The 27,527-nt window shown below is 34.4% G+C and overlaps 1 protein-coding gene and 1 long non-coding RNA gene across 2 annotated transcripts in view; both read right to left on the bottom strand.

Moving 5' to 3' along the window:
• Window positions 1-27,527, bottom strand: part of LOC128993961 (DNA excision repair protein ERCC-6-like) — a 47,739-nt gene that overhangs the window by 2,703 nt on the left and 17,509 nt on the right. The window contains exons 5-18 of the mRNA XM_054418107.1: window positions 19,782-20,119; window positions 18,546-18,710; window positions 17,968-18,127; window positions 10,201-10,353; window positions 9,219-9,346; window positions 8,313-8,470; window positions 7,407-7,604; window positions 6,766-6,927; window positions 5,786-5,972; window positions 4,927-5,120; window positions 4,149-4,352; window positions 3,305-3,475; window positions 2,183-2,750; window positions 1,866-2,064 (exon numbers count right to left, since the gene is read on the bottom strand). Coding sequence (XP_054274082.1) covers window positions 1,866-2,064; window positions 2,183-2,750; window positions 3,305-3,475; window positions 4,149-4,352; window positions 4,927-5,120; window positions 5,786-5,972; window positions 6,766-6,927; window positions 7,407-7,604; window positions 8,313-8,470; window positions 9,219-9,346; window positions 10,201-10,353; window positions 17,968-18,127; window positions 18,546-18,710; window positions 19,782-20,119 — 2,985 coding nt within the window. The remainder of the gene's footprint in view (window positions 1-1,865; window positions 2,065-2,182; window positions 2,751-3,304; window positions 3,476-4,148; window positions 4,353-4,926; window positions 5,121-5,785; window positions 5,973-6,765; window positions 6,928-7,406; window positions 7,605-8,312; window positions 8,471-9,218; window positions 9,347-10,200; window positions 10,354-17,967; window positions 18,128-18,545; window positions 18,711-19,781; window positions 20,120-27,527) is intronic.
• Window positions 12,183-15,395, bottom strand: LOC128993962 (uncharacterized). Its single transcript, XR_008490855.1, has 3 exons — window positions 13,548-15,395; window positions 13,029-13,131; window positions 12,183-12,735 (listed from the first exon to the last, which is right to left on the bottom strand). It is a non-coding gene; the product is annotated as an uncharacterized LOC128993962 (long non-coding RNA).

Raw genomic sequence — 27,527 nt, 5'->3', positions numbered from 1 at the left:
AATATCTATCCATCTATCTAGCTATATAATTAATACGCTACATGAAACTTTGTCGGTTGAACTCCTCCGCCATTTCTTAACCGATTTTATCCATTGACGTCTCATTGGAAAGAGCGTGTCGCGTAGATTTGCAAACTGGCCTTACATTTTTGAAAAAGTCCCTTGGGCTCTGCCCCAGTGGCTTTTAAAGTTTCCATGTTATCCTTATGGAGAATATAAATGTTTACATTTGGATCAGTTGTATAATTTAATTGCTGTTATCTAAATATCTATCTATCTATCTAGCTATATAATTAATACGCTACATGAAACTTTGTCGGTTGAACTCCTCCGCCATTTCTTAACCGATTTTATCCATTGACGTCTCATTGGAAAGAGCGTGTCGCGTAGATTTGCAAACTGGCCTTACATTTTTGAAAAAGTCCCTTGGGCTCTGCCCCAGTGGCTGTTAAAGTTCCCATGTTGTCCTTATGGAGAACATAATTGTTTACATTTTGATCAGCTATATAATTGAATTGCTGTTATTTATTTTTCAATTCAATGAAACGCACTGAGTACATTTATTTACTATTTGAGTTTGTGTAAACAAAACCCCCAAGATGGATCGTGTTAGTATGGTTGTATCTTAAATTTATGTATTCATCGTTGTTTTTTTTGTGTCGCTATGACGGATCGAGTTAACATGATTGTAACTGAAATTTGTGCATTTATCGTCGTTTTGTGTAGCTATAATTTATTATTTGTTGTTTTTTTCTTTTAAATGTCTCCGACGTGACAACAACGAAACATAGACAAGAGGCGTAATCGTGATAACGACCGCAGCTACAGAACAGTGGCGCGTAATAGGCTTAACTCATCACAGTCAGCACCTGACCCTGGACAATCTCAACTATTAGGTTACAAATGCACCCTTTAACACAACCCCGAAACGACTTTTCGTTCTCAATTGGCCCTCTATCAATGACCTGTGTTGCCTGTACAGAGAGGCATTTGAGAAGGAGAAAACCGGCCGGAATGCTTTAGGTTTACAAGATATCAATAACAAAGATAAACATGGTCTGAGTTACACACCGGTAATCTTTGAGTTGACTCTTTGAAACTCATTGTAAATATGACTGTTATTCGTTTTGAAATAACTCCTGTAATACTTTGCAATTGCTCGAATTCGAGCAACATGTAAACTAGTGAAATTATGTTAAAATAGCAGTTTTGAGAACAGTGGAAATACCGCTAAAATAAGTGTCTTTTCTACTTTTTTAACACCATTTTATCGTGTTCTATTGTGATTTTTTGACCAGATTGTCTTAGTTACCTAAACCTAAATGTTTACAAATTCTACTTATTGCATATAGCAGTACATGGCTAATTTAGTTTTAAAAAAACCTCGGTCTGTTGCTGGTTTGTCAGATGTAGTATTAGCAAACAAATGTAGGATTTTAAGATTTACAGTAATAAGTACTTCACGTTCACCTAACAGAATAGTGTCCATAAGATTTGTATTTAAATGGAAGTTTTCCCGATACTAGCCGTCCTAAAAACATTGAAACCCACGACATGCAGCTTTACTTTTAATTTTTTCCCTGACACTTTTTTTAGGATTCTAGTATTTGTTGCTATCCAAAGTAAAAATCTAAATAATCAAGTGAAAATAATCTGATAATTAATTCAAACTCTAAAAAAAGTATACAGCTGTAGAAATAAGTAAAATTTACTTCATGAAGCACACAGTCGATGCAACCGCAACACAATTAACATGATATTCCCAGTAATGTTGTTCAAATGTTCTCCGTTAAGACCTTTACCTGCACAATGAATGTTGAATTGAGCATAGAAATAAACAGTTAGTAAATATCTCTGTCTCTCACTTGATAGGCTGGAAGTTTCTCGCTCCATTGACTCCTGTGAAGCTTGGCACCCCAGACGAGGCTCGCCAACATTCTCGCTGGGATTCCTTCAGCTTCTCTACCGCTTGCTTGGCTACCCTCTCGGCTTCCCCCTCCAACAGAGCGTAATCTGCAGGACCCCCTTCCATTATGGTGTCATGCTTCATAGCAGTCTGTAATCCTGAAAATAGTTGTTTTGTTGAGTTATTGTTAACAATGGCAAACTCAATATTTATAAATACTCTAAAATAAAATAAAAATTTAAATAGATTATTTATTGAACTAATGCTAAAACTCACCAGATTTTGAAAACAACTTTTGAAGAACATATTCATCCTGAGTCGCATAGGTCTTACTGTCTTCTTTTTCTTCTGATGTTGAAGCTTTAGAGGTCCCAGCTTTTACTAAATGCGGAACTTTTTCTCCTTCAAACTTTGCATCTTTTCGCTTCTTCTTTTCTTTGTGTTTACTCTTGTGTCTAGGAGATTTACTAAAACTAGTACTCGGAGTCACCAAATCAACTTTTGTTTCATCCTTCTTATTTTCATGATCAGTTGTGTTTGTTTTACTACAACATGCAGAATTTATTTTGTTCGGTTCACTTTGTTTATTTTCATGTGTCTTTTCAACAATCTTTTGACTCAACATTTGAGCAAGTTTTTTCATCTGATCAATTTTATCATCAGAAAAGTTTACGTCATTGTTGTTTTTAGCTGTTTCTTTTCTTTTAGAATTCTCTTGTTTTTCTTTTTCCATTTTCTGTTTCTTTTCTGCTTTCTTCCGAGAGAAAGTGAGAGCCGGAGCTTCGGCTGACAGTTTAGGTTCTTCTCTACGATGCTTGTACTTCTTTGTCGGATCAAGTTTTACCTGAAATATAAATTGCAGTTCACATTTAATTGCTAGTAGAATATATAAATTGCACAAAACTGTAACAAAATTAAATGAAATACACAAATTTTCTTCCAAAATTGAATTTATAATCAGTGCTAGGTTTTTGGCTACTCTTAAGGCTATTAAATTTCAAGGTATAATACTATTTTTATTTGATGATGGAATACTATTTATAAGTATTTTTCCAACATACAATTCACTTTTTGTTTTCACAAATAAAGCCAAAGTGATTTTACAAAAATGTAATCAAAATAATTGTTATTTTTACTATTGAGCGTAAGGGGAAATTGTTCACTATAAGATTCATCGTCTGTGTTTCGCCCATCACAGTCAAATGACTGGTTTAAAACCTATTGTCTACTCCATATCTAGGAGTCACACATACTCACATCAGTGCAAACCCCGTTTAACAGAGCCTACTTTTTGGATAACAGCTGCATACCACCTACTGGTGTTAATGGATCAAAGCAAAGCTTTATTTCTGACCAATTTTTATGGCTAAAGGTTTTCTGCTAAACAAAGCTCCTCACCTCTGAGTCGGTGCCGGCAAATATTGCCGCAGTCTCAGTGCTGCCATCTACATCCGTCTCCTTCAAGGTGAACAGCTCGTACAGATCGTTAGATTTGAAGAATCTTCTCTGCCTCGGATCCTTCAACACTTTGTTGACCAAAAACTGCTTGAAAACTTGTCTGTGGTACATCTGCAGAAAAAATATATACATAATTGCTTGGTGTGTTGTAAAGAGAAAGTAATAGAATATGTTGGAGACAAGCGATTAGGTTTTACAAAGATTTGCTGGGATAGCAGGCTTACCTGAATGGGGAAAGAGTCCATTCTAGCACTAGAAAGACAAAAAATGTACAAAAAAAATATATATAGTTTTTATATTATTATCCAAATTTTCCAACAAGGAAAATTTGAGCATGGAAGAAATATAAAACTTGACTTTTGAGCCAAAAAGCGTAGTAAAAAATTCATACTTTTTAAAAGATACATTTTAAACCTCTACACTTGTTAAGAGAACTTAGATATAAAAATACTACATACCAGCTTGGGAGCTTGGGAATTGATTTAGTAATTATTGTTTTAGGTGTTATGTACAATAAAGCTTTGTCTATTGTCTAATGACTTTGACTGGGTTATGTAGTGTATTAGGCTGTGGAGTATCAATGCCAGTTTTTCAACTAAAATAAAATAAAAACTAAGATAAACATTTTAACTAAAGAAATTATTCAAATTTTAAAATTAAGCACGGTCAACTTAAAAAGGTAACCTCTTAAACATGTTGATTGCCTTCCTCAAACAACTTAAACTCGAACATCTAAATCACTGCATAAATTATTAAACATTTTGCTCAGTTTGTATTTATTTACCTTTTCCTCTATCGTCCCCGCGGTGATGAGCCGATACACAGTGACACTCCGTTGTTGACCAATCCTCCAGGCTCTCTCTCTCGCCTGGGTGTCTGTCGCTGGGTTCCAGTCCGGGTCGTATATCACCACCCGGTCAGCACCCGTCAGGTTCACTCCCAACCCGCCCACCCGGGTAGTCAGTATCATCACAAAGTATGAAGAATCCTGTCGGATACAAAAAATTGTTGTAACAAGCATGAGAAAACGTTCCTTACAATAACATTTTTAAACACTCCTGATATGAAACTAAGAATAATGATTTGATGAGAAGGTTTTAATGTAAGAAAATCTTTGCTTAGCATTTGAATAGGTAAATAGACAAAAATATAGAAATTGAATAAATGTTTGGCATAAAGTTACAAAGTCTTTGGCTGTAGTTTATATTATATAATGGTACCTACGATATTGTTGGTCCATAAGATATACAGTATGTCATCACTGCTAATTTCTACTTGTTAGTAAAATTATCATCATGTCAACTATACAAGTGTCCAATCTTGTTTCTTGTACATCTACATTTGAATAAGATGTTTTTTCAGTTTTTTGATTAAAATATTAGCATAATCAACAGAAATCAGTAATTTCAGTATTTCACCCACACAAACTTTGTCGTTGACCCAATTTCACAACACACAATTTTACTCTAAAACTGGCTGAAGCGTACGGGAACGGTATGTATACCATCAATAATCAAAGATAACATCTAACTAGATAAAGAATGTACTGAAGTTACCCCGACCTGATTGAACTTGTTGATCAACGGCTGCCTCGCTGCTATGGAAGTTCCGCCGTCCAGTTTCAAGTACTTGTAGTCTTGTTCTCTCACAAACCTCTCCATGATGGATAACATTTGTCGGCTTTGAGTAAACAACAGCACTCGATGGCCTTGGCGCTTCCATATCTTCAGCAGCGTCTCTACCACGATCATCTTACCTGTGACAGTTGACAGTTACAATTTGTGAGTACTTTGGACAAACTAGTTGTACTAATCCTTTGTGTACTCAGAAAACAATTAACTTGTAAATTTAGTTGTGTTGGATTTTTCTGATAGGCCTACATCCTATTTTTCCTACTCAGAAACATTCACCCAATAAAAACTTTTACGGTATATTTAGAGTACAAAGAATTGACTCCTGAAAGTTGTTCGTTTGATCCTGAGACGTCAGAAATTTTTGATTGTTTGTAATTAGACCCAGCTACACTAAGCATCACACTATATTCTTCACTTAATCCTTCATTCTTATTAGGTTTACAATATTCCCAGTAGTCTCAGAGCCGGCTTTGGGTAGTGCGGGGCCCAGTGCAAACAATCGGAGCCTTTACTGCCAATAAAGTAGTATCAGAACAATAGTGACTAACAAACGTCTTAATGAATAATATTAGCATTTACACTCCCCTTTTTCTATATCATTGACGTAATTAATGTATAATCAACAGAATTGATCCGATTTCTTGAATTTGCACCCAAGCACGGGGCCCTTTCACACATGCCTCTGTACAGTCTCCATAATAGTTAGTAACATAATATTCTTAGTTACGTCCTCACCTTAATTGGTAACATAATGTAATAGTTGACTGTGGCTGTTGTGTTGTCTCACCTGACTTGGACCAGTGGCCGTACCTATCCTCCTCTGCCAAGTCCTCTTCCCTCTGGTCATCAAACAGTTTGGTCCCTCCAGAGTACAGGTCCGGGTGGTTGCAGATCTTACGTAGATTGATCAGACCCATGAAAATCTTCAGCCGACCTTCCAGAATCCTACTCACTTCTCCTGATTCTACGTAATCCTGAAACATTACAATAACCCTTGAGTAGTTGACTAAGTAAGCTTTTGATCCAACATTTAAGAAGACACTGTAAACTGTAAATACCTCAAAATTAATTTTTATTGTTAATTAGTTTTATGTGCTGTGGTAATCAAACATTGAAATTTACCATTTCATCAAATCTTGGTTATAGCTCGTCTGTAGTGTAAGCCATAGCTTACGCTGTGCGTCAGGTGATGTAATGGGGAAGTAGCAAGGAATTATACTAAACTTTCTAATCATCGTAGTTCCTTGATATACATTGTAAATAACTTAACTGAATTGTTGGTCACATCTGGATTTGACATTTCTGGAGAACTGACTGTTGAGAAGCAAATGTAAAGAAATAAATTCACTATAGAGACAAACTTAAGACATCACAGTTACACTTTCTAACAGCTAATGTCAAAATAACATATCATTAACGTATACGTATATGTAATAACGTATCATTAAACAACCAAAACAGTTTATAAGATAACAAAATATAAAGTTTCTTTTGTTTACCAAACATTCACCCTCTGATGCAACCAATCCTAATGAACAAAATTTTGATTACACAACGACCATCAGGTTAAGGAAATGTTCTTTCAACCTTTTAAGTGGCTAATAACGTTATTTATTAAGTGTTCAATAGTTGAGCAATTAGAATAGTTTATTTGGATCAGACTGTTTTATTATATAACATTGCTATTTTGCTCCTTAGTTAATTAACTTGTTAAGATTGTAAAAAAAACAGAAATTAGGTGGACAGTATAATTCTACATCACATTACCTTGTAGTAATGCCGTTGTTCGTCAGTGAGTCGACAGAACAACACCTGTTCATTTTTCTCTGGTAGTTTGACGTGGCTTTTTACATCGGCCTTCATCCTCCGCAACAGATACGGAGCGATCGTATCTTTCAGCACTGACGCACACTTGTATGCTGTCATCACCTACCAACGATCAGCCGTTAGTATGTTAAACAATGACCAAGGCCTAACTTAAGTTTGAGTTACGCTAAAAACATCACTTCATACCAATTTGTATAATTAATAGTTGTATAATGTTGCAAACTCCAGAAAAAAACGGATTACTGTAATTTTTATTTTCTTAATTTCAAACGCTTGTTATTTCGAAATTTAAATTGATAAAGTAGATATTTCTTCAATAATAGCTCCCTACTACCTTAGACGGATCTGCTTAATAACATGGAGATTAAACAAATTTAAATTACGATTTGATTTAATTGATTGCTAAGGGAGGTACATTTATCATTGTAAATAAAAGCCTTCCTTCCAATATAGTTAAAAACTGGTTAGGCATTTACACAATTTTTGTTACCATTCAAATTTATAATGAGTGAAGACTTGAATCATACCTCATTCTTTATTCAAATACCCAGAATCATATAAATACCAAGATAATGCAATACCTGAACTTGTGAAGCGTTTGCATAACCACCCTGGGTGATCGGAATGGCAAACTGTTCCAGAAAAACGGGAAGGGTTCCCAGTTTTCCTGGGAACACAAAGTCCAAAAGGGACCAAAGTTCCCGTAGGTTGTTTTGCATGGGAGATCCAGACAGGATAATACGATGACTCGTTCTCAGCTGTTTGACGACCAAAGTAATCTGTAACAGAAGAGAACTTCAATCATCCAGTGTAATGAGTTCAATGTTTGTTCTTGCACCAACACCAAACACCATTAATAAATATCTATTCATTAGTCCATCCATAGGTTATTGGCGATGGCAATAATTCTGCATTTTCTAGTCCCATACAAAATTTACGTGTACAATTCAGAGACTTTTACCGGGTCATCAAAATAAAAGTACTAATCCTTGGTTTTCCAAGTTTGCCAGTCAGTTGGCCCTTCTGATCAGTATTTCAAAATACATAGCTTTGTTTTTCATTTAAATACAATAACCATTTCCCTTAACATTTGAGTAAAATTAACGGGATAAGAAATTCAACAGGACTGTGGTGTACTTAAAAATTTAAATTATAATGAATTAGAGGTGTGTTTTAAATATATTTTAATTTAATTTTCACGCAGAGCCAATGCTCGAAAATACTGATAAGAGACTTCTGAGAACCTAAGTTTATAGATGAACGGGCAGGAGATAGGAGAGTATTTAGAACAATCACTATGTCACTATGTAATCCAAAATTTTTCAATGAATAAAACAAATGAATACTTTTTAATACATTTTTTCAGTAATATTTGTAGTTAGGCTATCAAATAACCATGTTAAAAAAACTGGATCAAAAAGCACCAATAAATTATTTCTCTTTTAAAAACTTTCAAAAACTCTAAAGAGATTAACTTTATTTCCTACCTGGGCGTCTGGGTTCCTTATCTTGTGACCTTCGTCCAGTACCACATAGTGCCAGTTGCGCCGGAGGATTTCATCCTTGTGTTGTGTTGCGCCAGCGTAGGAAGTGATTAGAACTCCTGACGCAGTGGCCATGTTGGAAATCAGACGATGGTGCTTGCCTGTAGGCAACATCTTGTAATTAAAGTCAGTTTATGACATGATCGATAATTTTTTTAGATAAATGATTAAGACATATGTTATAAACTAATGTAAAAGAAATTGTTCATGGCTGATTCACCTGAAAATCCATGAGATTAACTATTCACTCTTTAGTGGCTATGGTATTGTTAAAATTATGTCAATGAACAACTTGCAGTAGGGTTGTGGATTAAAAAACCACATTAAGTTTCAGCTAAACTTGAATCAACATTGAGTGGCACCTCATTAGGCCTTCAATAATGATAAATATCAGTAGATTACACATACAAAAGAAAATATGAGAGAAATTAAAATTTAAATTGAGGATTTCAAAAACAAGAATGAAAAACTTGAAGCACTAATAATCAAACACACAACACAACAAATAAAAAACAAACAAAGGACAGGAAGATTTTATTTGAAAACAGGATGAACACTGACAAGATGAAAATTGTTAATATTAGTGATAAATAAAAACAGAAGACATGAAAAAAGAAAAACTCTCCCCATTCCTCTTGAGTGGTCCAATGTTGTCCATAAAATGAAAATTAATAAATAAATAACAAGGAGTAAAAAAATTAGAGGGGTCTGTATCTTAACTCAGTACTAAATAGCAATCATTTTTGTTCAACGGCCGAGAGAACCCACTTCTAATGAGGTTATTTAATTGTGCGATGCATTTTCAAATGACCATATCATACTGGGTTGAAATAGAGACCTCTAGTTTACCTGTGAATGTGCCTGACTCATGCAGGATTGCCACCCTTATAGCAGGATACCAGGAGTGAAACTCCTTAACCCATTGGTGCATCACGGTGACAGGACATACAATCAGAGTCGGACCAAGACCTCGGTAGCTAAACAGAACATTAACAAGACTAGATTATAAAATTGAGGAAGAACAATTCATTGAACAAAATCTACAAACCATAGTAAGCCTATAATGATATCAATGAGACTCTAAATGTGTTTGGTATCACATATGCCCAACTCGGATATCATTACACATTAACAATTTCAAACAGGAAATGTTACAATATTCGCTCAAGATGATTACGTAAATGTTTAACCTATCCAAAGGTTATAGGAGGTTAACAGCACTGTGCCACAAGGAACAAGCAATTTTAGACATTTTGATGCTGCTAATATTTATTTACTTTAAACTAATGCCATTTTCATATGGTCGAAGATTCAGTTCAGAAGACAGATGAACTTTTTTACTGACCAAAATAGTGTACGTATTGTGGTACTTGGACGCAATGCTACAGTCGTACATTTTATACAAAATTTTTTTGCTGATAATAAATTGATAATGTCTATGACAAGCAGTCAATTTCATACGTGCTGAAGGAAACATAGGATACTGCCTACTGACATTAGTCCGCACATGGTGAGGATGGCAGACATATAACAACAACAAAATTGTAAAACTGAAACTCTATAAATGGTTTTCTGTTTCTGAAAATAAGTTTAAATTCAAAGGCACTTTGTCAAATGTAGACTAAGTACTCTGTCAAGAAGAGGCTACACTTGAAAAAGTTTCTCTTTCTCTACACTTGACAAAGTCCTCCAGGGGATGAATTATTGTGTATTTCTGAACATTCCGTGTGTCCTATGGCCTACTTGTACTTCTTCCAAGGTAATCTAGCTGTTATCCCTTATATCCTACAAGTCATTAATGAGAGATATAACAACTTATACACATTCATACCCTGTATCCCGGTCCTTCATCTGGCTCACGTCAAGACCAGCAAGGAAGGCGATCAGCTGTATAGTTTTCCCGAGCCCCATCTCGTCTCCTAGTATTCCTCCACAACGTTGTCGATCCAGCTCCCACAACCAGCGAACTCCCACTCTTTGATAGCTGTGAAATCGAACGTTAAAGTCCAACATAACCTTGTGTATCTTATTTTACAAAATTTAGAAAATTCTTCAGGATGTTACAAGATGGCTAATATAGTTAGAGCATGGGACTACATTGTCCTTGAGGTCCAGGTTCAATCCCTCTATCAGCAATGGGTTTTTAGCCATGTAAGAATATTGTGACCCAGTATTTTGGAGCTCACCATGAGCTGCAGGTTTGCCAAAAAAGAAAATAAAAAGAATATTTCACTTAGCCGAAGAGAATCTTCTCTAAAATAGAAAACTCATCCTCAAAAAAAAATTTTTTTTTAATTCCAAAATATTAAATATTTTTTTACTAAGGTACATGTAGACTTATATAGTGTAGATTTTATTGTTTTGTTAAACTCATAAAATGTTTATATATTTCTTTGTTATTTATCAGAAATGTTATAACTGTTAAAATAAAAATGTATTGAATTGTATAGCTGCTATTTTTATTTATTTAAGGTTTAATAATTTTTACCTGTATCAATTTTTTGTAATGGTCCTGGCCGTTGGGATGGAAATAAAATATAAAATAAAGCCATTTAATAAAAACTTAGGCCCAAAACAGTGAAAAAGTCATTCATTCCGTAAACACTATGAAATATTTAAATCAACATTTTCTTTTAAACTGGTTAAGTATTATTACTTGCCAATTATACTTTAACAGAAAACCCATATTACACAAAATCCTGAAACTTCTTTAAGTACTAGTAGGTATATTTCATGGGAGGTTTTTCATTGACATACAAGTTGGACTCAAATATAATAAGCTATAATAAGCTTGTTTGACATTGAATGAAACAATTAATTCTATTCTTCTCATTTCAGTCTTTGAATGATTACAATACAAATACAATGTTTACAAGTCTGTAGAGACTTGAATTATTCAAATAAAAGTAACTGAGAAGTATAATTTGTAGATTATTTCATCCTGAAGATTCAGGTGTTACCACAAACCATGTATTTGGTAGGCAAAATATGCATAACTGATATTTAACTTAGCAATGGTGAGTGAAAATTTAGAAACGTACGTTATCAAGAAAAGAACTTTATAATTTTTTTTTTCAAAAAGTTTTTTATTTCATTGACATTTGAAGTTTCATAAAATGTCCATGGTAACACAATATCTTTGGTGGTTTTTTATTAATATAGCATCTTTAAAGAAAAAAAAAGTTCTGTCCCGACCATAACAGACGTAAAAATTAACATAAAAAATAGTTAATGTTATTTTTTTAAATATGTTTTGCTGTAAATACATTTAGTTTAGTTTTAGGGCCATTTTGTAATGAACAGCTCATTAAGCATTTGATAAATTTAAACTTTCTAAACAAATCAAAAACAAAAAAATTAAAAAGCTAAAAAGATTTTTGTGAGTATAAAACATTAGAACAATAGTATATATACATTTTGTTTTTTTTTTTATGATCCAAATCATGAACGTTATGGTCAGGGACAAGTGTTATGATCTGAAATTGGCGAATAATGAGAATCACCGGTCGTGAATGGTTTGACTAAATATTTTGTTTACCTATATTATTAGAGGTAAAATAATTAAAAGCCGTTTTTATTAAAATTTTATTCAATAAACTAAACTTAGAAAAAATATAAACCTGTGGTAAACTGTTTAAGGAAACCAGAAACTAATTAATTATAAAAGAACTAAATCGAAAAGTAAACAAATTAAACCTCAGAAAATCTTAATAGTATTAATAGTACAATAATTGTATAGTAATAATTTTGTATAATAATTATTGTATAGTAATAATTGTATAATAATAATTGTATATAATGGTTGTATAATAATAATTGTATGGTATAATAAATAAAAACTTAAATACATCAACTCGATAAAAACCAAAAAGGAAACAGATTTTACATTAGGTAAATTTTAAATAATTTGCTAACTACAGTACTGTCAAGTTAATAAAAGGGAAAAATCGCCATTTCAAAAAGTACGCTAAAAAACAATTACATTCAAATAATATTAATAAGGTGGATTCTGGATTGCGTCTTTTTAACCCTCCATCATTTTCAAACGTGATAAGTACAACAAACTTAGTCTACATATGAGTAAGTTGAACGTAAATTATCAAATTGCTCAGCCCCTTTGAATTTATAAAGCCTTGACGTGACTTTGATAGGGTTCTTCAGCCGGCATAGCACTCCTTCTTTTTGTCGAGCATTTGTTTGTCTGGCTTTGAAGGCCACATAAAGAATGTGAAAGATTTTCACATGAAATATCTTTCCAGAAGTTGGTCATCTATGTTTTGTACCTCCCCAGGATACCAAGTGTCTCCGTAGATAGCCACGATTCATCTGCCAATCTGAATTGTTTGGGTGACCATAACTGCCTCTACTTTAGTTACATTAAGGAAGTACACCACTTAGTTATTACAGAATAGTAGTTTACGCAAAGATCGCATAGAGATAGTGTTAACTACACAAGTTGAAAATTTAAGGTACAAGCCTTGGCAAGTGCCTTAAAAACTGAGTGTGGAAGCAAAAAAAAACTAAATGAAGCATAACAGCTGTGATTAAAATAAGCTGACAAAATGTAAAAAGAAAGTTTGCTCATTCACTTAAGCTTATGAAAAAAAATAGCTTTTAAACGTTAGGGTATATGGCAAAATAATGCATTGAAAAGGATACTGCCATTATTAATCACTTGATTTATTTCCGCTGGTTCCGATGTGGATGGATCTTTATTGACCATTACCTATAATCTGTGTTGTATCTTTGGAGGATATTGTATCTGAAAAGATTGGTCAAGAAAAATACAAAAACATATTGTATTGACTCGCCTTAGGCTCGCTAGGGCCTCCACCCCATGCCCCCTTTTAACTGTAGCCGTGATGACAAATAGTCAAAAATATTAGTAAGATATTCAAATAATTATTGTGAAACAATTCATTGCTTTTCTGTAAGCTCGAGCTGTACAAGATTTATCTAAATCTTTGTAAAAAACCTAATGTAATTAGCATTAAATGTATTTTAGTAGTTAAGAGTACTGCCAATTTTTGCTAATAAAAAGTTGTGCTTTACCTGTTAACAGCGACTACATTTAATAATGTAACTATGTAAATAAAACAATGATAATCAATTAATACAGTTAGAAAAAGAATGGATATATATATATATATACTAATAGGGTTTGTCATAAAAGGATACCACCACTGCATTCTTGGTCGAACATTCCGGACTCTAGTGCATAGTGTGGACAGCGTAAGCTTGCAGTGCATAATTAGCATGATAGCATTCTGGTCCCAAGTTGGGGGTTTGGACTAGACCACGTCATCTGATGGATTTTCATAGTGCTTGGTATAGCCTCGAGGTCTGCTGGAATAGTTGGAGATTTTTAAACTGTCTACACTCCATGTTTTGACTTTAAGGAAAGATACAGATTGTTGAAAAGTTTCAACAATGATAATATCGTTTTGTTTTAAAAAACAGAATCTTGTTCTTTTACGATTCCTCCTATGGCGTCTGCAGGCCCTTTGCCATGTTCAGCCTCGCTGAAGTTCCACAACAGGTTCCAGAAGTTGTGACTCAGAAGCTCTCTTCGATATTAGATCAAAGTTTTCCTTGTTCCTATTTTGTGTTGTCGGTTCATCGGAGAAGAAATGTAAAATAACAACTGAAGATATTTTTCTTTTACAAATTCCAGGACTGGTGACAAGTTAGCCCAGATTGCTGATGGCCCGTGGTATGGGTTATCGGAAATTATACAGAATGAAAATCTTCCAAGTTTTTCTTCCCCTTCAGAAGTGTACAGGACTCCAGTATGTAAGGAAATATGCTGCTAGGAACCGCCAAAATGCATGCTTTGTATTTCTTTGCCATACCTTCACGCATATTCTCACTCCAGTCTATTCTTACAATAGCTTCATTTGCCATTAAAATTGTCTTGCAGTCTTTAAAAAACTTTCTTTGGTGGAAGCGGTTGTACACATGAATGCAAAATTTAACTTCGTCTAACAGTTCAAGTTCTGAGGTTCGTACTTTTTCTTTTAAGACGATTATACTTGTTTTCCCTTTAACTTTGTTTTTGTTTTCTGTTCCCTCATTATTAATTTTCAATCCTTTCTGTTGACGCTTTTCAATTTTTCGTCTTTCCTATACCAAGTATGACATGTCATGTTAGAAATTTTCCAAATTGATGTATTCTTTGCCGATTTTTTGTTTGTTTTGCATTTCTTGCATTCACCGTACATACATTTTCATGAACTTACAATTAATGCTTGAGAGAGCCTTTTCTGTGGAGTTTAAGTTCAATATCTTGTCTAAACAACAGCTTTAACATGAGCTCGAAGTTTGTGTGTTTACACATTTGAAAGTGTCCCTGGCGCTTTCCTTGGGGGCCATGATCCAAAATGGTTTCAGTTTTCTAAAATGTGAGTAACTAATCTCCTTGACAAACTTGGCATGGAGCTTACATTATACATTATAACATAACTTACATTACAGCCAAAGAGGAACCTCTTTTGTTTCTTAACATTCTTTCTTGTAATAGTCTGTCTTTTACCAGGGGTTTGGACAAAGTTGCTATCATCTTTGTCAAATGTTTGTACTGCACTCCTTATTCTCTCCATTCTAACAATCCTGTTGTTTCTTTTTTTTCTAGCTAGGTCTTTTTATTAGTAGTATTTTTTTTTACCTCTCCCTTCATTTGACTTTGGGTTGACTACAGCATCGTTCAATAGTCCCGGTTGAGACGACTGCAGAGGTGTGTTATTGTCATTGAAATACAACAAATTTTTCCTCATTCAATATTCCTCTTTGTTTTTTCTTTTTTTTCCTCCACACCTCTCGTTGAGCTTCCCTTTCTTTCTTTGTCATTTCAGATATTTTTTTTATTTTGCCCTCCTGTCTTCGCCTCCTACTCCTATCTCTCTCTTGTAATCGCCGTTGTAAATATAGTTCAGGATTATTTTTTATTCGCTCTCGGCACGCTTTTGCTCTTTCACGATTTTTCCTTCGTTCTTCTTCTTCTTTTTGTCTCAAGTTTAATGCTGTTCGTTTTTTATTTTTCTTGGGTTTTTTTGCTAATTTAACACCTTCTTCTTGACTTGTTTTGTTCTTTGCAGTATGTACAATACATGGATTATCATTCGTGGCTGGAGATGTTGTTTTCTGTTTTCCAAATAATTCTCTTTCTTCTTTTAGTTTTCGTAACTCTTCTTCAAGTTTTTCTCTTTCGGCTTCAATCTTTTTCTTTTTATTTTCGATTTCTTTAATTTTTCTTTCTAGTTCTATTTCTTTTTTTTCTTTTCTAAGCCGCGCTTTCTCAATGCTCCGCTCTTTTTCCCTCTGAGCAGATCTGATCAAACCCTCTTCATTCATCATCAACCTATTCCTAAATTCAGCCTCTTCCTCTTCATCCATCCTAAAATAAACATAATAAACTAAAGATATCTAAATATTTTTGTTAAATAAATATCTTTTTCCTACAGTGACCTGACAACATTAAGTTGCTAACTGATGCATCTACTTACTTTTGCCGCACACTTTTTACTTTTGCCGTACGGTACAGTTTTTTTTTTTTTTTTTTTTTTTTTTTTTGCCACATACCAGTATCCAACCAAACATCACAAAAGAGCGTGCTTTTATTGGGCAGGTAATATGTGTGCGCTTGAAAATAAGTTGGCAAAACTTAAAAATATTACTACGAATATCTGGTGTAGCTTTTTCCATTTCGATAAATGTTTGGATTTAATCTACCCTAAAAACATGCTGTACAGTGTTTGAAAGACTAATTATTTATATGCTTTATAGTAACTGTAGGAAAAATATAATGTGTAACGTGAGTGCAAACTGTCTTTGCTGCACTCGAGAAACTTCCCACACTCACCTACGGCTTGTGCATAAAGATTTCTCTTGTGTGCAGCAAAATTCCACTTCGCCCACTAGTTACACAAATAACTACTGTAATAAAGAACTGAAAATATATATTAAAAACGTTTTGTTTACGGTAAAAATTTAAAAATTATAAAAGCCTAACAACACCCGTTGGGGTGTGTTGCTAGACTAACGGTTAGCGTGTTGGACTTCAGTTCAAGAGGTCAAGGGTTCAATCCCCGGCACGCCGACAAAAATTTCAGGGGTTTGTATTTAGGTAAAAATAGCAAGTGTAGGCCCAAAACGAGGTCCCGGCATTCTGAACCACAACGGACGAGGAATTCGCTCGACACGTGCAGAAGAAGGAGGTGAGCACTGCCGCAACTGATAACGCAGGCAAGGGTGGGGAGGAGGGAGAAGGACAGAACGATTAAATTTCACACGGCGCTGCGCAGCTCATCGCTATCATGTTCATTGTCTGCTGGGCTGAGAGGCAGACTGCTTCCCTATTGCATGATAAAATTGCACTTCCAAAACTGGATATAGGCCTACTATTATTTAAAACAAATTGGCTGCAAAAACTTGTAATTAAGGAATGTTTCTGTTTATTTCTCAATTACCATTATTATTAGTGTTTCAGATACAACGTAGAAAAAATAAATTCACTTTATTGTTTATTTAGGTTTTCATACCACTACTTATTCTTATAATACTCGACAACACTTAAATCATAATTTATTTTTAAAACAGAATAGTTTTATATATTATGTAAGCGATACCTTATATAAGATAATAAAAATACCTGTCAATGTAAACATAGTTCAAAATCTAAAAACTTTTTTACATCCTTCAATTGTACTGTTATAAAAAACACGTGTGTTGCAATTAAACTAAGCTGTGCAAATTACAATGATATTTAAATTTATTTTCACGAATATAACACGGTATAATCAATAAGACTATTTTGGTCGTGAAAAACCTTTGATGGTTGTTATACCCCTGTTGTGAAATCACGTATCATTTTGCTCTGATCTGGTGGCAGCCCTACACCTCAACCCTGCACCCATAAAAAATTAACACCATGTCTACTTCTTTAAATGACGTACTGTCGTAAGCAGACCAAAATGACAAAAAGCACAAACTTGCCTAAAATATTAAAGTTAGGCCTAATCTTGTAGGTCCTTTTTTTACTATAGAACCAACGGCACAGCAAAACTAAGGCACATCGCGAACCAGTCTCTAAAAACAACTAACGCTATCGCCGCCAGGCTTACTACTGTCGTTTTCCATATTTTGCTATTATGGTCGGGACGTCAAATCAAGGGACAAGGGACAAACTTATTATATGCTCTTTTTTCATAAATTGTATAACTTTATGACATAAAAATATGACATTATATATCTCAGCATGAATAAACAGTCTAAAAGTTGCGTGAAAGTTGAAAAGTGTACCCTAGGAACACAGGGCGGTCGTGAATTTTGAGACTTTTAAAAATACAAAAAAAAAAACCTAGAACCGTTTTAAAACCAAATAAATGTTTTTAACATGTTGCCCCTGTCCCAAACAATATTAAAACATATAAAAATATACTACAAATAAGTTACAGTATCTATGAAATTAAAGGCCATGGACATTAAAACGTACGTTTCAAAATTTTCACTCTGGTAACTGTATTAATTGAAGAACTCTCTTTGCTAAGACAAAAATTAACACAATAGCAACAAATTTAAACTACAACGTTATTATTCTTACTTGTACAGTTTCTCCCAGATTTCCGACGGCAGTTTATATCCTCCATCAAACTCCTCGAACTTTTCTTCTTCTTCATCTCCTCTTTTCTGTTTCTCCCTCTCCCATTGTCTGATTCGTCGATTATACATATCCACATCTCCATCGTCCAGCTCTTTCTTAGCTGCGAAAATTCAATGAAAATAAAGAAAAAAAAATTGTTACTACATATTCTTAAAAACCAGGTAAAAAAAGTTTGCATCGGATGTTGGGAACCTATCAAGGTTTTAATAAGTCACCTTCGAACAAATTATGGTATAAGTAAATAAATACAATTACAAAATATTGCCTACATTGAGAAAATGTAACATGTGTTTTCAATTAAGAATGTTCATAAAACAATTGTTACTAATACACTTGAACCAAACTTCAATTATGCAGAATTAACTTTATGTTGTGTGAAATAAGTGGGATTTGAGAAGGATTTTGTGCAAATGCTTCGCACGGGTCGGCTAGATTTATTATAAATGGTCCCATTTGTTTTTTCTGATTTTTAACATATTTTATTGTTTGGATTCCGCAGGAAAGCTTCAACTACTTACAGCGTTTGTTGGTTTTTACGTTTCCCTCTTCGTCCGAATACTCCCAGTCCGAGTCGTCACTACACCAATCCTCGGGCAGCTTGTATGGTCTCACTTCTTTTCTCTTCCTCTTTCTAAAATTTGTAGGCCTTTCCTCTTTTACATTTTTGTTTATTCTTGTTTCATCTACAGGAAGAATAACATTAAAATTATGTTTATGTTGAAAGTGTAGATTTTGGAATGGAATAATTAGTTTGCATCACTGCATAGGCCTAACGCTAACACAGAAGCTAAGTGAGAAGTAGTCTTTCTTGATATTGCTGTATTGTTTCAGATATTGCTGGATAAAAACCAGCTGCCTTTACATCTAACACTGCAGTCTACACAGGCTTGCTTACTTCCATAACAGTATTTCAGTTTTTAAACCACAGACTACAATATCTGTGATGATATACGGTTAAGGTTTGAACATAATGTTTGAATCCCTTATTATATTGCCCTTGGTTAGCCTATTGCAGTAATCCTCAAAATATGGCAATTCATAAAGTAGTACCATAGCCTACTCTTATGCTAGGTCGCGGCGTTGGTGTGTGGGAATGTTGCACTTGCCGGCCTGTTGCCACAATAACAGTAATAACAAACGTGTAAACATAAACATTGCGCAGATGCTGAATTATTAGTAGCCTACAACAGCTGTTTCGTTGCCGGAACAGCTGTTTGCCACTTTTGTCCCGCCGCGGCCTTATATTAAACGAGGCTATGGTACTAGTAATTTCCTCAGATGTACTGCTAACTAAATTTAACTAGGGTGAATCAAGTTTGGTGATACGTTAAAATATAATTATGCATATCGAACCAAAATAAAGAAATATCTAAGGTTTGTTCAGAATTTAAATTTGCTTATTTTAATTAGTTGATTACTATTCACTTTCAACGTTCATACTAGAGGATTTTGATTTCACCAGTTCTTAAATCAACATTATTGAACAATTTACGAGCATGTAATTGAACTCAACACTCTTCCAGAAGAGTAGTGATAAGCAGTAAAATAATAAATCGCCACTATTTGTAAAGTAGATTTTTCATTAACAGACCCACAAGTTATGTTTATAATAAGAGGTCTTAGAACAAGGTCGCTCAAATCGGACCTGGTGTAGCTGTACTATCCACTTAATTCAATGGCTAGATAACAACTAAGGTGAAATAAGCCAATCAGGTTATAAAAAATTTGAACAAACATAATTTTAAAAATCTTACCTCCTGAGGAAGGTTCATATTCTGATTCCGTAGGAACGTATTCACTGCCAGATGCGTCATCAGGATTTACGTAAGATTGCTCTCCGGCCACAAGTCCTGGTTTATCAGTCCAAGGCACCGAATCTTCTGTTTCAGTACCTAAATGCTCCCTTTTCCTCTTTTTCCCCTTACTAACTTGCACTTTATTCTTTTGTTTGTGATTTATATTTTTTTCTACGGCTTTCACAGGTTTCTTGCCAATTTGCTGCTTCTTGGTCGCTTTACCTTTTCGTGTACCTTGCAGTTCCAACTGTCTTTTTAAGTACTTCTCGATCTCGCTTAGACCATCAATAGGTTTTCTAAAAAAAACCATAATAAAGATTACATAAACTGGAGAATAAAAATATTTAGGTCTACTTTCAAAATTTAAAGTTTTGCCATCACAAGACAGTTATACAGAGTGAAAATTAAGTCTTGAAACAAATCTGTATTTTTAAAACCGAACTAGATAAGAAATATTCTGTTTGTGGCAATAATTGTTAACAAAGATTCCGTAATTTTTTACATCAAAAATATTTTTTAACCCCCTAACAGGGTTGGGGGTAGTGGATGACTTATTTTTTTCAAAAAGCAACCCCTATTGAGTGACCCCTCATTTTGAAGGGTTTGTGAAAAGAAACACAATGACGCAAATCCGAGGTGAATATCTCACCCCTAGCCAAAATGGCAGGTATTCCAAAATGGATCTATCTATTTTGGTTTTAAAAATACAGATTTGTTTCAAGACTTAATATTGACACACTGTATAGTTTTGGTAATTGGAATCTCACTTGGAGGGGTTGATCATTAGGCTTTTGATTAATAAGTCCTGACTAAAGAGAGGTGATTTAGTCAGCTGCAACGTTTCGCATGTCATATCACTTCATTCTCACATGTTCAGTTTAAAAGTGGATAAATTCTGATCCTGTCTTAGTGAAGTGGTTAAGAAATCAAGTCACTGGTGGATTCTTAATATTCCTCTGGCTAAGCAAGCAGCTAGAAATGTTTGAGTTAGATACATTTTTCTCAAAAAATCATAAAGATTTTACATTTTCATCCCAACAAATCCTTGTATTTAACACAATAGTTTGCACAACCCTTGTCAGTTTGACTGATATCATCTTATAAACGTCTGACATAAGTGTGACTAAGCTATAGAAGTCATTTTTGTTTTCAAGCTTAGTAAATTTGTTTGCATCCTAATTTGTGTACTATATCCATCCAAGTAAATAATTACTTACTAGAACACAACTCTAACTTAACCCTAGCAGTGGCCAATGTTAGAAGTGTGGAATAGCCAACTTATTTTGGCGATTTTGCAGACCTTTTTATGAAAATTTGTAAAAAAATTCAACCGTAGAAGTAAACCTAGACAACATTTTATTCATTGTGTTTGGAAAGAACAGGAGAATCTAGAAATAGTAATATAATAATGATTTAGAAAGTGTTTTTTTTCTTTGGTAAAGTGAAAAAAATTATTTAAATTTCAAAAGCAGCTTGGGTAAAAATTTGTCTACAGATTTTTATGGGAAATTCATTATATACATTTTGTAGGCAAATCTAATTCTTTACATAGAAATATAAAATATGTTAGGAAAATTTTTTTTATCACTTTTGGGCAAAATATAATAACAAACGGAGAACCGAAAAAATTGAAAACCGTTCAGTGTTAGTTTTTGTTGTAAAAAAGAAAAAGGTTATATACCTAATATATGTATATACTAACTAGCTGTACCCGCGGGCTTTGCCCCGTTTAACTTCATAAGTGAGCTCGTTCGCATGCCTCAATCACGTCCAGCTTAGTTTTCCTATTTAATGCCTAAAGAATCGGTGTACCAAATTTCAGCCTCCTAGGTAAATGGGAAGTGGGAGAATTAGTGATGAGTGAGTGAGTCAGTGAGGGCTTTGCCTTTTATATATGTAGATGATACAAACATGCTTGTAAAGCTAATGAAGTAAGAGATAAAAAAAGTCATCCAGTTTTTTTTATAATTTTTTTTCCAATAAATGTGTGTATATAAAATAATGTTTTTATATTTTAGCGATTAAATGAAAAAAAAAATCACAGTATTTACTATACAACTTTTGTACCACATTTTTTTTACTTCAAACTCAAACCAACATGATAATATAATAAGCGGAAAACCGCAAAATAGTGTAAACTGTACAGTATATATGTATAAACTAATTAATAGTAAAATAGTAAAATAGTGTAAAACATTAAGTAATATATGTATAAACTAATGATGATATGTACATATTTGTAAAGCTAATGAAGTAAGGAATCCAAAAACAAAGTCATAAGTTTGATGGTAAAAAATTAATTTCAATTTGAGAACGTTTTGAATTGTTTGCGTATTTCAACAAAATACAGTGCACAGTATTTAGTATATAACTTGTTCACCAAATTGTTTCCCCCAAACCAATATAAACATGTTGTAGCGTATTCAATTACCTTAATAAAAATGTATAATAATAGGGTATATCTTTTTTTATGTGTTATGTAGAAATAAAAAAATGGTCGCAAACTTGGCAAATTTGTAAAAAGCATTATTTTTCATTGTGAGCTCTGTAATTTTTATAAACATAAATAATGCCATATTATATCTATATATTACTAACTGCATAACTCATAAACCTTGTAAAGCTAATGAAGTAAGAGATAAAAAAAGTCATACAGTTTTTTTTTAAATAATTTTTTCCCTATAAATGTGTGTAGGCCTATATAAAATAATGTTTTTATATTTTAGCAATTAAATGAAAAAAATCACAGTATTTACTATACAACTTTTGTACCCCATTTTTTGACTTCAAACTCAAACCAACATGATAATATAATAAGCGGAAAACCGCAAAATAGTGTAAACTGTACAGTATTAGTTTGTGTTGTAAAACATTAACTAATATATGTATAAACTAATGATTATATGTACATATTTGTAAAGCTAATGAAGTAAGGAATCCAAAAACAAAGTCATAAGTTTGATGGTAGAAAATTAATTTCAATTTGAGAACGTTTTGAATTGTTTGCGTATTTCAACAAAATACAGTGCACAGTATTTAGTATATAACTTGTTCACCAAATTGTTTCCCCCAAACCAATATAAACATGTTGTAGAGTATTCAATTACCTTAATAAAAATGTATAATAATAGGGTATATCTTTTTTTATGTGTTATGTAGAAAAAAAAAAATGGTCGCAAACTTGGCAAATTTGTAAAAAGCATTATTTGTTATTGTGAGCTCTGTCATTTTTTTAGCGAATTTCCCTATAGGGAAGTAGCTATTACCGTAGGTCTCATGGTAAGACCTAGGCCCGGGACCGATTTACTTTTTCATTTTGATGCCCCCAGAGGCCAAAAACACCATTCGTTCAAATTTTTATATATCTATATATAGAGATATATATATATATATATATGTGTCCATCCGCACGATAACTTGAGTAATTTTTTTCCGATTTTGATCAAATTTGGTTTGAAGGTGTAAGGCGGGATAAACTTGAACGAGTTCGCGAACCAGCATGATCGGACTATGGGAACGGGGGTTTACGGGGGGTTTTATGGGGTAAAAATAGGTTTTTCCCATTTTTTACCCAAAAAACATAAAATTTAGCAATTTCTTTCCAAACCATTTTGTAGACCTTAAAAAAACAAATAATTTAGTATATTGAAGTGTTACTATGCGCCTAATGGTTACGGAGAAAATTCCCAAAACATTTAAATTTTAAATTCCCATGTTATTCTTATGGAGAACAAGTAAACTGTTGTAGTTTGCTTGTTTATGAACATATTTTGATCAAATTTGGAAAATATTTTTATTTCTTACTAACTATTAACATTTTACAAAAAAAATAAGTTTTACCCTCCCTGATGCAGCAAACCTAAGTACCTGTTAAACTAATTCTATTTAAATAGGAAATAAATGTTCAATTTTTAAGTAGACATTTTAGTGTAAATCCAATCAGGCAAATGGAAATTCGCTTAGTCTGCAGGTTTGCTGCGGCGGGGGTATTTATAAACATAAATAATGCCATATTATATCTAAATGTTACTAACTGCAGGTATTTATAAACAATAAAATATATAAATGTTCATATACACAGTGTAGTGGCATATTATTTGTTTTTTCAATTCAATTCGTTTATTTACGGCAAAAGCCATGGTACAATAAATACCATTACATTTGGGAGATAACAAGCAATAATTAATACCAAATACAATAAGTGAACAAAAGATGCATACGAATAATAATACTACTAAATAGAGCGTACAAAAAATAAAGATAAGTAGCAAGTAGACTCTGAAGAAAAAGAAGCTAGCATTACAAGAAGACATGCAAGTGGATTTACAGGTAACATGCAAAAGGTACTGAAATGAGAAAAAAGATGCATACACAATAACAATGATATAGTGACAATATTAATAAATAGTGCATACAATAGTGAGTAAAAATCAGACCCTAAACAAACCAAAAAAAAAGAAAGAAGCTAGCATTACAAGAAAAAGTAACGAGCAAAGAGGTAGTTAACGAGCAAAGACATACAACTGAAATGAGACACAAGATGCATACACAAGGCGTATATAAGAGATAACATGCGATTGTTGGTCCAGTAACCATGTAGGAAAAATACAAAATTATTATTTTATATTATATCAGGCCTACTCAATAATGAAATACATCTTATATTACAATTTTAAAAGTAATAAAAATAAATGTAATTACTCACCCCTCCCCTAAACGTCCCTGTGTCGTCACCCTTCCCTCGATGTCCCCCGTGTCGTCGACTCTAGTTCCTCCCCCCGCGACGACGTTTCAAGACGCAAGGAATGTTCTTGTACATCTGGAACCGGCAGACGCCGTGAACCCCATTCTGGCATATGGTGCAGTATAATGACCCCCGTTGAGTGTTGTTTTTTCCTTGACTCTTGCACACAATACATATGCGCCTTCCATGGTTAGGCAGCGGAACGATGTTGTGGTTGTGGTTGTGCTGTGCAGGGTTGTCTCCACCTGGACCGACAGCGGGCGGACGGGGGAGAGGCACACCGGAGGTTGACAGTTGATCAATAACACTGATATTAAATTTTGACCTGGGCATAGGATTGTCATGCTGAGCCGCATACAAAATATATGCGTTCAGCAGAGCCATATCAATGAAATTGTAAACGATCTTCCTCCAGTACTTAGATGACGTTCGAGTGCAGGACATGTGATAATCACTTTTGTCTTTCGAATCGGCTCCACCCATAAATTCCTTGTACACCTTGACCGTCGCTGGTTTTACTGAGACACCTTTAGCTCCTCGACTGATAACTTTGACGTCTTGGGCATGCATACAGTTTGATATTAGGTGAACCGGTTTCCTGGTTTCACGCTCTTTGTACTTCACAAGAAGGACTGACGCCGAAGCATCAAACCTCCTCCTAAAATACAAAGTCTCACCAACTTGTAGCACTGTATCCAAGGCGACTTTTGAAAGATCCTTAGACCGCTTGTTGACCGTTCCTGTCAAAAAGGTGTTTCTCTGGCTCAACCAGCGGGCTAAGGCGATCTTTGTGTAGAAGTTATCAGTGAACAAATGATAACCTTTGTCCAGTAAACCAACTTTCCCCATCAGGTACGCAACAACTTTCTGAGTGAAGGGATCAGAACCAGAAGACAAAAAGTATTTACCAGAGTACAACACAGACTGAAGGACGTAACCCGTCTTGGAATCACACAACTCAAACTTTTTAATGCCAAACCGTGAGTGGTGTTTGTTTGGCATGTATTCTATGAAAGTTTTTCGGTTTTTCATACCCACGATACTTTCATCAATACATACGTTCTGATTTGGGATGAAATAAGTTTTAAAACTACCATTCATCATTTGAAGGAAATCACGAATCTTCACCCATGGATCATATCCTTTATGACCCTGGGGTGGAGAGACGCGAGATGACAAATGAAGCATGGATGTTATCAGCTGAAATCTTCTAAGAGTCATGGTTTGGCAGAAAAACGGAATATGAAGTGTACGATCGTTACTCCAATAGTCGGTGAGATTCTTCCGACGGGTTATTCCCATTGACAACAAAACAGCGATGTACTTCTTCATTTCGTCCACCGTGACGTCCACCCATCTGCGAAAACGGGATTGCGGGGACAATCCAGTTTTTCGTAGATGTTTGAGTTTCCTGCGGGCATACAGGTTTGTCTCATTGACAAACATGTCCCACATAGCCCCAGTGAAAAATAGGAAGAAGTACTGCAAAGGGTTTACAGATATTTCACAATTTGGTCCAGGATTATCAACTTTAAATTTGGAAATCACGTCCACTGGCGGCTCAGGCGGATAGATCCTGACCCACGGCGCTTCTAACGGCAGCTCTTGCAGTGGCGGAACTGGATCAGCTGCTGGTTCGAGATCAGGGGCTTCAACTTGACTGGCGGCTACCCTGGTGATTTTGGGTGGCGGGCCTGTGCCTATCTCTTGAAGGAGCGTCTCATCCGTCATGTACAGCCGTTTGGTGGACTTATTCTTAGGGGGCCTAGGCCTAGGCTGTTCAGGCATAGGGTCGTCACATTGCGGAGAGGGAGGCGAATCGGGGATCTCAGCTACACCGTACGGCCCTAGATTGTCCTCTCCATCGGTGGTGTCGAGTTCGTCTGAGTCGGGCTCATACTCTTCATCACTGCAGGAAAAGTCGCACAATTCTTCCACGTCACTTTCACATTCCACCATTTTAGATATTGCCTCATACAGTTCGTGCCTGTTAGTCCGTAGATTGTCCCTCAGTGGCGGTGGTGGATTATCAGAACGAGGAGGGGTGGAACAAGGTAGAACATCATCAACCGCCTCTTCGTCCTCACTAAAAGGTTCGATATCAAACCCGGAAGAACTCAAGTCTGTCTTCAACAAGCGGTTTATATCACACTGATATTTTCGTGGCATGATGCTAAAGAAAAATACAACCTTTTATAAACACTATTTCACACAATTCAGCATAGTTGGTAAAGTTAGAAAACAATTCTAACTAGTTAGAAGTTATGAGTTAGTTCCGTAAAAAGTAACTGATAGAAAAAAAAGAAAAAAAAATGTATACACTTACATAAAACAACTTTTCTAGTAAACAATAATATAACTTATACATTACTGTACAATTAAAAATAAAATAAAATATCTTAGTCCTGGACAACATAGAACCATCAGAATATAAGTTCTAAACACTTGTTAAGTTAAAGCAAATTAAATGTAATGTAATGACCCCTCAAAATAAAATATTTCTTACAATTAAAAAAAAATTAGCTGTTTGTTGGGCAGTTGTTTAAGTATTTTGTATGTAATTAAATAATGACACATCTTGGTAACTAATCTATACTATAATATGAGTGGTACCACCCGCAACATCCTAAGACAAAAATTACCAGAGCAGGGTAATGCCAAACAAGTTGTGTTTTGACAGTTCACAAAATGTCAGCTGCAAAAGTCGTGCCGTGACAAAATTTATTTGATTTCTAATCGTCGTGACATTGTTGTATACCTGCTACAGGGTTTGTTTATTAGGTATGTAATTACATGAAAGTTCAGAATGTGATCATTCGAATGGTAGGTATATGTATTGTTCACATCTGAGTTGATTTTAAGTGGTTTTTACAGTTAAAATTTCGGCCCATACCATTGCATTACGATGTTATGCCTTTGCCGTGATGCCTTTCTAGGCATCACGGCGAACGATCGTATTA

Source organism: Macrosteles quadrilineatus, unplaced genomic scaffold (genome assembly GCF_028750875.1).
Source record: "Macrosteles quadrilineatus isolate MER2022 unplaced genomic scaffold, UCM_ALF_1.0 Scaffold_5__1_contigs__length_97177068, whole genome shotgun sequence".
In the NCBI taxonomy this organism is placed as follows: domain Eukaryota; kingdom Metazoa; phylum Arthropoda; class Insecta; order Hemiptera; family Cicadellidae; genus Macrosteles; species Macrosteles quadrilineatus.
The sequence above is the reverse complement of the archived record's forward strand: the minus strand, read 5'-3'. Positions and strand labels throughout refer to the sequence as shown.